At 39.7% G+C, this 10,824-nt stretch overlaps 1 protein-coding gene across 2 annotated transcripts; it reads right to left on the bottom strand.

Annotated features, from left to right (window-relative positions):
- Nucleotides 1–1,044: 1,044 nt before the first annotated feature.
- Nucleotides 1,045–10,327, bottom strand: TOMM7 (translocase of outer mitochondrial membrane 7). Of its 2 annotated transcripts, none has more exons than XM_032873468.1 (3): nt 10,134–10,327; nt 6,827–6,875; nt 1,045–1,260 (listed from the first exon to the last, which is right to left on the bottom strand). In XM_032873468.1, exons 1-3 carry the CDS (start codon nt 10,309–10,311, stop codon nt 1,245–1,247), a joined length of 243 nt encoding a protein of 80 aa, XP_032729359.1. In that variant the 5' UTR covers nt 10,312–10,327; the 3' UTR covers nt 1,045–1,244. The 2 variants fall into 2 exon arrangements, with proteins under 2 accessions (XP_032729359.1, XP_032729350.1); XM_032873459.1 differs by lacking the exon at nt 1,045–1,260 and adding an exon at nt 6,530–6,626 and having other exon boundaries at nt 10,134–10,326.
- Between the last annotated feature and the right edge of the window lie 497 nt (nt 10,328–10,824).

Here is a 10,824-nt window from a genome sequence, read left to right as displayed (position 1 = left end):
TCTGAGGGTTTTACATCAGAAATAAGAAAGAATTTTCTAGGAATGACAGCTCTAGTCACCTGAGATTACATTGATGATCATTCTCTACTTAAACACTGAATGTTTAAAACATTCAAGCCAATGGGCTCCTCCCCAAACCTATCATATCTTACTTTAGGCCTACTTTCCTCCATTAACTACAATTCTCAAAACTAGGGATGTCTGAGTGGCTCAGTCATTAAGTGTCTGCCTTCAGCTCAGGTCGTGATCCCAGGGTCCTGGAATCAAGCCTCACACCAGACTCCCTGCTCAGCGGGAAGCCTGCTTCTCCCTCTCACACTCCTGTTGCTTGTGTCCCCTCTCTCTCGCTGTCAAATAAATAAATAAAATCTTAAAAAAAAAAATTCTCAAAACTAAGCAAATAGAGCTATTTTGTTATATTTATGGAAAAAGCTTAATTAAAATAGGATTCAGATATATACTGGTAGAGAGGGGCACCTAGCTGGCTCAGTCCATGCAGCATGCAAATACAGGTAGAGGTCCCAGCAAACCAAGATCTGGTACTGAAAACTAACTCCCATTATTGAATTTAGTAGAAAGTACTAATATTCTGTGTTAACTATCCATGAGCTCTTGCCCAGACCACTCTAAATTCCCAACACCAGTGAGGAAAATCTTGGGACTCGTTTAACTGACAGATAAGTCAGGCACACAACTCCCCAAAGCCATCCCTATCCCCTACCAAGAGAGCCACAGAATGCATTTCTTTCAGTGGCAACTTCACTCCAATGACTTGCAGAAAGGGCTAGTTCACCACAAATTGAGAAGTGTCTCTACTTTTACTACCTTCGAAAATCCCAGGGGGAGTTATTAATTCAACGCAAAAGGAAGTGGAATCCACTTGTTAAGTGAATGGCCAGGAATTAACTTGAAAGTTCTACTTTTTAAGGTTGCATCTAGGCATATATATATATATTTTTTTTTCACTGTTTTTTTTAAAACCTATAGAAGGCTAAATTTTTACCTAATAGACCACTATGTTTGATTCAAAAAGGACTCAAGACATAACATTGTTAAAAACATTTATTTTGATACAGTCTATGATAAGTCAGTAGAGGTTCCACTCTGCCACAGATTCATCTGAGAAGAGCCCTGTGTCATTCAACTGGTGAATGTCTGAACGCCGTCCCATCTCTTATCCCAGCCAGAGTGCACACCTTCCATGTTGTTCCTGTCCATTGATTGCTTCAAAATCCAGATGACCTTTATCCCCAAAGTAAGCTAAAATGTTTGTGAAGAGGAGAAATAAATTAAACCCCAAAGTAAAAACTTAAATACAGTTTAAGAACTAGAAGATTTTATACATTTATGTTTGTGTTTATACTCATCAAATTCAGAGACACTATAAGACAAGGATCATTCTCATGGAGCAAAAAAACAAAAAAACAAAAAACAAACAAACAAAAAAAAACCCAAGAGATATATATTTAAGGAAATACAGGTTTGTTACTTTTGAGTGTGGTTACCTATTACAAACAAAAAGGAAAATATAAGTTGAAGTCTGTCAAAAAGGTAAATAATTAATGATTTTCATTAACATGAAGGACTGATGAACCCACAATATAAAACCCTATCATTATTAGATACCACATCAGTAAAGCTAAAAACAACATTTACTGAATGCTTTCAATGGGTCAGTACCATGTAGAACATTCCCAACTCCCAATTATGACCTTTATTTTAAATACACAGAAACTAAGGCTTTGTGATGGTTACCCGTCTTAAGCGGCAATGTGATGTGACCCAGGTGTTTTTTTTTTTTAAGTAGGGTCTATGCCCAATGTCGGACATGAACTCATGACCCTGAGATGAAGACCTGAGATGAGATCCAGAGTCGATGCTGAACTGACTGAGACACCCAGGTGTCCCTGACCCAGGTGCTCTTAACCATTACAACACAAACATCCCAGGAGCAATTATTAGTCTTCATTTCAGCCTCAACTCTTACCTCAAACATTCCAGCCACTAACTAGGCCCAAATTACTAAACCATTTCCTGACTAAGTAACAGGATTCTGGAAGAAGACTAGAGGTGTTTCATTTCTGTCTTGCTGATTACAAATGTGGTTTCCAAACAAACAAAAAAAACAAAAAACAAATGTGGTTTCTAGTAATATGTCACATAAAATAAAACTGCATTACAAAATGATAACCTGAACATTCTATGAAGTTTGTTTTTTTTTTTAAGTATTTGCCTTTGCCTGGGAAAAAGCCCAGAATCCATCTAATTCCAATTTTCAAAAGTGTATTAAAATCTCCCATTAAGTGCCAAGTAATTTTTGCATACAGTTAAGAAATAAAAATGAACTATTCATCTATTAAGGTCTCCTCCTCAGTGGTAATGAGCATCCAAAATAAAAGGAAGATCTTCCTTGGCCTTACACAATGTGAACAATGATTCTCTAAATTAACCTCAGTGTTCATATATTTTGCCTAAATAATGTTTTACTAATTACTGTTCTGTGTTCATTAAAGTACTGCATTTTGTATATGGACTCATATCAACCAACATTTGTTGACCACAGATAATGCATTACCTGGGTGAAAGAGGACACTAAGACCAATATGGTCCTAATCCCCAGGAACCCAACAATTTAGCAAGGGAAGCAGACCAGTAAATCATGAACTATATTTAGATACCAGTAAATCATGAACTATACTTAGGTAAGAATCATATAAATAAATTTATATATAAACAATAGGGGCGCCTGGGTGGCTCAGTGGGTTAAATAAATTTATATATAAACAATAAACTTGGCATTAATGAACAATAAATTTTATATTAACAAAACACTCACATTAATAAAAATCCTACCAGATACCATTCTCTCTCTTTTAGGGTCCAGTACAAGCAACCCAAGAAGGCATCTCCAGTCAGCCTCCACAGCACAAGTAGTATGGTATATGAAACACTAGAGCTGAATAACCCTTTCCAGGCACTCAATCAATAATTCCCTAAATTGCAAATATTTCTGGAAGGAAACCAGAAGATGCCCCTAATGACAGGAAAGAATGAAGAAGCACCAGAGAGGAGAGCACCACTAGACATACGATGAAGAAATGAAAAAGCAGGAGGTGGCTGTTCCATCCAGACGGCAACTTTGAAGGGTCAACTCTTGGAAAAAGTGAAGCCCAAAAGAAGTACAACAGAAAGGCACATTTTATCCCCACCTCTAGATCCTGAATCACCTGGGGCACAAAAAATGCTATTTCCCAGCTTGCAGATCCAGCCTAGAAGTCCTACCATAAGATGCAATGCTGTATTAATTCCTGTCCAAAAAATCCACCAAGAGGTCAGAGTCATTTAGTTAAGTTAATTCAACTCTTGTTGGCAGCTACTTTAGGTGCTTACAGGATATAACGTTATGTAAATAAGCAACAAGCACAATATGAGGCAGAGAACAATGCACACAAATGAGTATTATGAGAACACAAAAACTGGAGAGGTTTCAGCTAGGGGAAGGGGGAAAAGATTTAAGGAAGGGATGACATTTGAGATTGGGCTTTTCTAGATGTTGAGTTTTCATCAAATGGAAACAAGGTAAAGAGCATTCCAGGCTAAGGGAGCACAAGCACTGGGATAAAGGCACGAAAATATACAATTTATTCTGGGATTAGCATGCACTATCTTGTAGCTGGAGCAAGTTCTCACAGGAGAAAGAAGTGAGCTAAAGAAGATGACACAGAAAAAGATTAAAAATTACTATTAACAGTTTATTGCTCACATATTACTTGTCAAGTACTCATTTTACTTCATATACAATGTTCTTCCTCAATCCTCATGAAAACTTTATGAAGCAGATATTATACCCAACTTATAAGAGGAAACTTCACTCTAGAAGGAGGTATTTGATGATAATTTCCAGTACTTGGAAAATGTTCACACTGCTTGACCAGACAGTCCTTTCTCCAATGTTTTCTAAAGACTTCCCTATGAAAATAACTGCTCTGAGGTCAATCAGCTAGTAAACAGCAGATACATTACCTCAAGTCCCCATTTTACAGTTCAAAAGGGAGAGGCTAAGAAAAAAGGAACTTTAACTAGAGATCTCTGAAAGCAGTTTTGAGAAGCCACACCATAAATGTTTAAAAGGGAGAGGAAAGTGAAGAAAGCAGTGAGCAAAGATCACTTATTGAAGAACTTTATCAGGGAAAAAGAGTGATTTCAGAAATGGACAAACTGAGGGGCACCTGGTTGGCTCAGTCGGTAGAGTGTGCAACTCTTCATCTTAGGGTTGTACGCTCAAGCCTCGACTGGGTGTGGATACTACTTAAAGTTTAGAACCATACACAAAGATAAACTCGAAATGGATAAAAGACCTCAACGTGAGACAGGAATCCATCAGAATCCTAGAGGAGAACATAGGCAGTAACCTCTTCGATATCAGCCACAGCAACTTCTTTCAAGGTATGTCTCCAAAGGCAAAGGAAACAAAAGCGAAAATGAACTTTCGGGACTTCATCAAAATCAAAAGCTTCTGCACAGCAAAGGAAACAGTCAACAAAACAAAGAGGCAACCCACAGAATGGGAGAAGATATTTGCAAATGACAGTACAGACAAAAGGTTGATATCCAGGATCTATAAAGAACTTCTCAAACTCAACACACACAAAACAGATAATCATATAAAAAAAATGGACAGAAGATATGAACAGACACTTCTCCAATGAAGACATACAAATGGCTATCAGACACATGAAAAAATTTCATCATCACTAGCCATCAGGGAGATTCAAATTAAAACCACATTGAGATACCACCTTACACCAGTTAGAGTGGCCAAAATTAGCAAGACAGGAAACAACGTATGTTGGAGAGGATGTGGAGAAAGGGGAACCCTCTTACACTGCTGGTGGGAATGCAAATTGGTGCAGCCTCTTTGGAGAATAGTGTGGAGATTCCTCAAGAAATTAAAAATAGAGCTTCCCTATGACCCTGCAATTGCACTACTGGGTATTTACCCCAAAGATACAGATGTAGTGAAAAGAAGGGCCATCTGTACCCCAATGTTCACAGCAGCGATGGCCACAGTCACCAAACTGTGGAAAGAACCAATATGCCCTTCAACGGACGAATGGATAAGGAAAATGTGGTCCATATACACTATGGAGTATTATGCCTCCATCAGAAAGGATGAATAACCAACTTTTGTATCAACATGGACGGGACTGGAAGAGATTATGCTGAGTGAAATAAGTCAAGCAGAGAGAGTCAATTATCATATGGCTTCACTTATTTGTGGAGCATAACAAATAACATGGTGGACATAGAATAGAGAGGAGAAGGGAGTTGAGGGAAATTGGAAGGGGAGGTGAACCATGAGAGACTATGGACTCTGAAAAACCACCTGAGGGTTTTGAAGGGGCGGGGGGGTTGGGGGAGCCAGGTGGTGGGTATTAAGGAGGGCACGTTATTGCATGGAGCACTGGGTATGGTGCAAAAACAATGAATTCTGTTACGCTGAAATTAAAAAAAAAAAAAAAATAAAAAAATGAAGTTTAGAAATGGACAAATCAAGGGCACATACAGTGGAAACTTACAAGAGGAAAAAACCCCTTCCTCTGAGAAAGGAGAGGCCAGTAAGGCAGAGGGGGTGAAGGAAATTTTGTATTGGATGGCACTGTGCTAAGAAAAAAGGTAGGATTAGCTAGGGGAGCCCACATGACCCAGTGGAAAAAGTATAGGCTTCGGAGACAGACATACTTCACCACCCTGCTCCATGGTATCGAAGTGACAATTAGAGATACTGGGTATAAAGCACCTAAAATAGTTGCTAACCTATCATAGGTAACTGTTACAGGTATTACTATTACTTTCTGCCCATTCTAGAAAAAAGCGGCTTTGAGTAGGAGTTGGAAGAAACAAAACCTAGAAGAGCCAGTACAAAGTCTATTAGGGCAATCCACAAGGTCTGTAAGACAGAGGATCAAGATGAAATCACATAGCACCCATGCAGGTCCTGGTCATCACTGTGCCACAAATAATCAGTCCTTCCTAAAGAGCAACCCTGCCCGCTCAGATTCTGCCTTTATATGTATGTATGTGCACACAGGTACACATACAGCTTTCACAAGTACACATATATACATATACTTGTGAGTACAGGACTATGTACAGTGTGTGTACCTGTGTGTGTGTGTGTGTTTGAAGTTTTCACAAGTGTTTATCTAACACTGGCAAGACTGCTTCTGAAAAAGAAATTCTACAGTGCATTTTCAGGGTCATAAATGTCCACATACTTTGACTTATTATCCCCATGAGAATTTCTCATAAGGAAATAAATCAAAACCTATAAAAACTATCTAAAAATGTTCACTATACTGTAATGTAAACTACTGAAAAACCTAAGTGATCAACAAGTTAAAAATATATGGGATATCAACTGTAATTTTAGGTGAAGAAAATAAAATCCTACATATTCTTGTTAAAATCATCTAAAAGGCTGTACTTATCTGAATGAAGATAAAACAGAAATATGGGTAATTAAAAAGAATTCATTCACCTTTCAATGCGGTAGGATGATAAATGTGTTGTTTTTCTTGTAAATATGTTTCATTATGGTTATAATATGGTACAGCAAATGCAAACTAGGAAGGGGAGAGAAAGCAATTACCTGCTAACACAAACTAGACTGGTGTGCAATGACTGCAGTTCCCCAAAAGCCCAAAACCATACCGACTAGTATAGCTCCATTACAACAAATACCACTACGACTCTTTTGCTTCCCGGTGATTCAGGACTAAGAGATGAACATTTGCCCTGAAATGTTTATTTGTAAGAGCAGTACCTCAAAACAGTTGGTTCAGGCATTCCAGGATCTGCACCCCTCTTGAATCCTGGGGGAGAAAGGAAAGGAGGAGAAAGAGAATAAATAGCAATTAAAACCCTAGCAGACAAAACATTTATCACCAAAACGTTTCAAATCAACCTAGGGTAGCTAGAATAATCTACTAGCACTGTCTAAATATACTTGTGTACTACAGAACAGTCTTGAATTTTAACTAGAATACGAGATTATGTCCAGGACTAATCAGTAGGGAGGACAAATAACCTTACTCTGATTACATACACAATTAGCACTATAGCCCTTAGCATGCACTGTCACTCTTACTCATCACCCAGAAAAAACATGACACAACTGCTAAATCACCCTGGATAAAAGACTACAAAGAGCAAAAAGATTTTTTTAAGAAGTACATTTTTTAAAAACTGAGAATATTTTATTGCCTACAAACCTCTTTTTATAAAGCAATCAAAGATTGGAGGAAAAAGAGTGGGGGGAAAAAAACGAAGTTATTGTTGAACAACCTAATTAAATCAATACTTCTATTACAAGTATGATTAAATAAGCCTTTTATCACTAACTGGATAACATATAGGCTAATTTGCTGATTAAAATTAGCATCAAGAACTGTGGGGATATGAAATTTTACTCCATTCTCAAGACAACAAAGTAGGCTGCCAGTTTCACAGATGCTGGTAGGAGACACAACATCCTGAGTCAGAGAGGAGAGTTTATCACTCCCAGCAGTAACTATAGTCAGAATGTCATAATTTTTAGATGAACTCTGAGTTTAGAGAACCAGTCTTTTGTAACGGGCAGTGAGCACTGTCTCCCCTTCTCCCCTTTGCTCTAAAAGGAAATACTATTTTTCAAAAGTTGTTCACTCCACAAACATCCTTAAGAAGATAATACAGAAGGGGTGTTTGGGTGCCTCAGTCGTTAAGTGTCTGCCTTTGGCTCAGGTCATGATCCCAGGGTCCTGGGATGGAGCCCCGAATCACACTCCCTGTTCAGCAGGAAGCCTACTTCTCCCTCTTCCACTCTCCATGCTTGTGTTCCCTCTCTTGCGGTCTCTGTCAAATAAATGTTAAAAATAGAGGGGGGCACCTGGGTGGCTCAGTGGGCTAAGCCTCTGCCTTCGGCTCAGGTCATAACCTCAGGGTCCTTATGGTCATGATCAAGCCCCACATCGGGCTCTCTGCTCAGCAGGGAGACTGCTTCCCCCTCTCTCTTCCTGCCACTCTGCCTACTTGTGATCTCTCTCTCTCTGTCAAATAAATAAATAATTAAAAAAAAAAAAAAAAAGAATGTGGAACAAAGGGTGGTCAGAACCTCTGCTCACAAGATTCATAGACATTCAAGACACCATGGAGAATGGTCTTCCAAGAGGTCATTCATTAAAACCTTGTGTTAGTCAATGTCCAAACATTTTTTAATTATGTTACCATCTGTTCTGCTTTACACCACTATATCTCCACAGATGCCCTGAAGCCCTAGAAGTTATGTATAAACCTAAATTACCCCCAAAATTCAAACCAGTTGTAGGCTTTTGTGAGCGTTGAGGTGGAGAAGAAAAAGAAATTACCTGGGAACTAGACATGAAATTAAATTTCTATGACGTGAAAAGAAAAAGATAATGATTAACAAGGAAGAAGTACTAAAAAGATAGCTCTAACATTACTCTCAACCCGAGCTGGAAGCTAGGATGAAAATCACCATAATGATAGTCCTAAGAAAGAGAATATAGCCAGCGTGCACAAAAAGAAAAACTCTAGGGTGGAAGGAAAAAAAAAAAACATTCTCTTCAAACCAAAGCCCTTGATACACAGAATGCAGCAAACAGCTACACCTTTCTGCTTTCTGGCTTTGTGAAAAGGAATCACACAAAAAGGAGAAGGAGGGAAAGGTAGATGTAAAAAATTATAGAGCAGCAAAGAAGCCAAAGGGACCAAAAAGGCAAGATTAGACTAAAGAAGGACTTCTTCCCGTCCCCCCACACACAACAGCGGAAAAAAGAAGCACAAAGATGGGGCAGGATCGAAGTCTGTTACCTTTCTTGACTCAAAGGAGAACTAGACCTGGTGTTTGACTAGCTGAAACAGCCCCTTCTACCATTATGTGAAAGCTTGGGGGAGGGGAGAAAGGGAAACAGAGCCTATAAGAGCAGGGTATCATAATTATGTGCTCTAATCTTGGACACCTACACAAGATTGCTAAAATCTGGGAGAATATGCTTTAAAAAAAAAAAGCATATGAAAGAGATAAGAAAAAAGATCTTTTTAAGTCCTTATACTCAAGTATCCCCAGGTTACCAGTTGGCTTGCATTTCATGGAGAAATCAGAGCCACAGCTACCTGGAAAACATCCAGCAAAATCAAAGGCTCTGTCAAGACTAAGAGGGACTATACTTTATCTTGAACCGATACATGACACCTAAAATAAATAGGAAGCAGCACCTTGTTAAAATCAAAGGGTTTTAAAGCATGAAACTGAGTTTTAGGAAATTTCAAACTTGATGCCCAAATGACGGAGCTGGCGTTTTCCCTTTCCACTGTACACCTAAAACACTGTGTGTCAATTATACATCAACTTAAAAAAAATTACAACGAAAAAACTATTCTGGCAAGGAATGCGATAAAGTTCCAGTGTGCAGGCTTAGTTGAAAATATCTGCCGGGAACCTTACAAATGTGTGCGGTAGGGCATGGCATAGTGCTTAAGAGTAGGGACCATTACTTGAGTTCAAAGCTCCCCACTTAACAGCTGTGTGGCCTTCAGCAATGAACAATATTTCTCTATGACTCGATTTCCTCACCTATAAAATGGGATCTATAAAAAAATCATTCAAATCCTTCATCGTACAGCTGGAGCAGCAGAAAAATGCAAAAACTAATGTCAAAATCATACTTCAACGCAGTGGCATACTGAAGAGATCTACAGACCTCTTTCCACTTAGGACCACCTGAAAAGATGAGAACAAATATATCCGAAAACCCACCTAGTGACAGTGTGACTAAGTCGCTTTCAAATACATCATGTCGTCTAACTCTCCCAACAATCGTCAAAGGTCACCTCCATTTTTAAAGATGGAAAAACAGGGATTACGTGATTTGTTAAAGACCATAAAAAACAGTAAATAAAAGACCAAGAGTTCTAACTCGGGTTAGACCGACCCCACTGACTAAACATCATCAAAGGACGTGCACGGCGTGGTTGGGTCTAGCTCTCTCGCCCTAGAAAGCCAAAAATGGGAGACAAGGCCTCCGCACACCCTTCCCTCCCGGCTCCTCCCACGTTCTTCTCCTACTGACCCAGGTAAATCACGAGAGGAATAAAGCCCCAGCGGATAGCAAACTGGCCGCCCTTAAAAAGCTGCTGCAGCCTCTGCTTGGCCTCTTTGCTCAACTTCACCATTGCGACAACCGGGGCGGCGTAGCGAGAACCCTCAGCACCAGCCGCGGCGTAGAGAATCCGAAAAAGAAAGGACATGCGCAGGCGCCGAACATGGCATTTACGGCAGGAGTCGTGAGCGTCGCCAGCAGAGGTCGTAATTCACCGCTGGTCCTGACCTACCTCTCCCCTCTACGGCGCCACCTACAGATGGCGCATGCGTGTCTGGTTCTCCCGGGTCGGAGTCTCGTCCTTAACTTTCCTTACGTTTTAGGAATCCCGTTTTTGATGACTGTGAGATACCGAAGGCAGTGTTCTTAAGCTTCCCTCAGCCTGAACGCCCTTTCTCCTCCCACAGTCTTATCCATTTGTTAAAGTGCACCTCCAAGTGTTCCTCGCCTGATACAGGAGGAATATTAAATTCGAAAGGAGTATATTTTAGTCCTGACTCTACGCTGTCTTGCTGTGTAGTCTTGGACAAGTTACTTAACCTCTCTCAGTATCAATTTTTTCAGGCGAATGCTGAACTGCAAGGAAGGTTACGAACTGGTGTCCAGTAGGGCCCCTATCCATGTTTTCTTTGACTCCCGCGCTGTTTGGTTGTTTTTCTCA

This window comes from Lontra canadensis, unplaced genomic scaffold (genome assembly GCF_010015895.1).
Source record: "Lontra canadensis isolate GAN:19392208 unplaced genomic scaffold, GSC_riverotter_1.0 scaffold2, whole genome shotgun sequence".
NCBI classification, from domain to species: domain Eukaryota; kingdom Metazoa; phylum Chordata; class Mammalia; order Carnivora; family Mustelidae; genus Lontra; species Lontra canadensis.
This window is presented reverse-complemented; position numbering and strand designations above follow the sequence as displayed.

Excerpts from the sequence above, each read along its gene's own strand:
- TOMM7 (XM_032873459.1), bottom strand. The coding sequence starts at position 10,311 with ATGTCCTTTCTTTTTCGGATTCTCTACGCCGCGGCTGGTGCTGAGGGT. Across the intron at positions 6,876-10,133 it reads TCCTCTCGTGATTTACCTGG|GATTCAAGAGGGGTGCAGAT; the intron begins GTCAGTAGGAGA and ends TTTCTCCCCCAG. Across the intron at positions 6,627-6,826 it reads CCTGAACCAACTGTTTTGAG|TTTGCATTTGCTGTACCATA; the intron begins GTACTGCTCTTA and ends TCCCCTTCCTAG.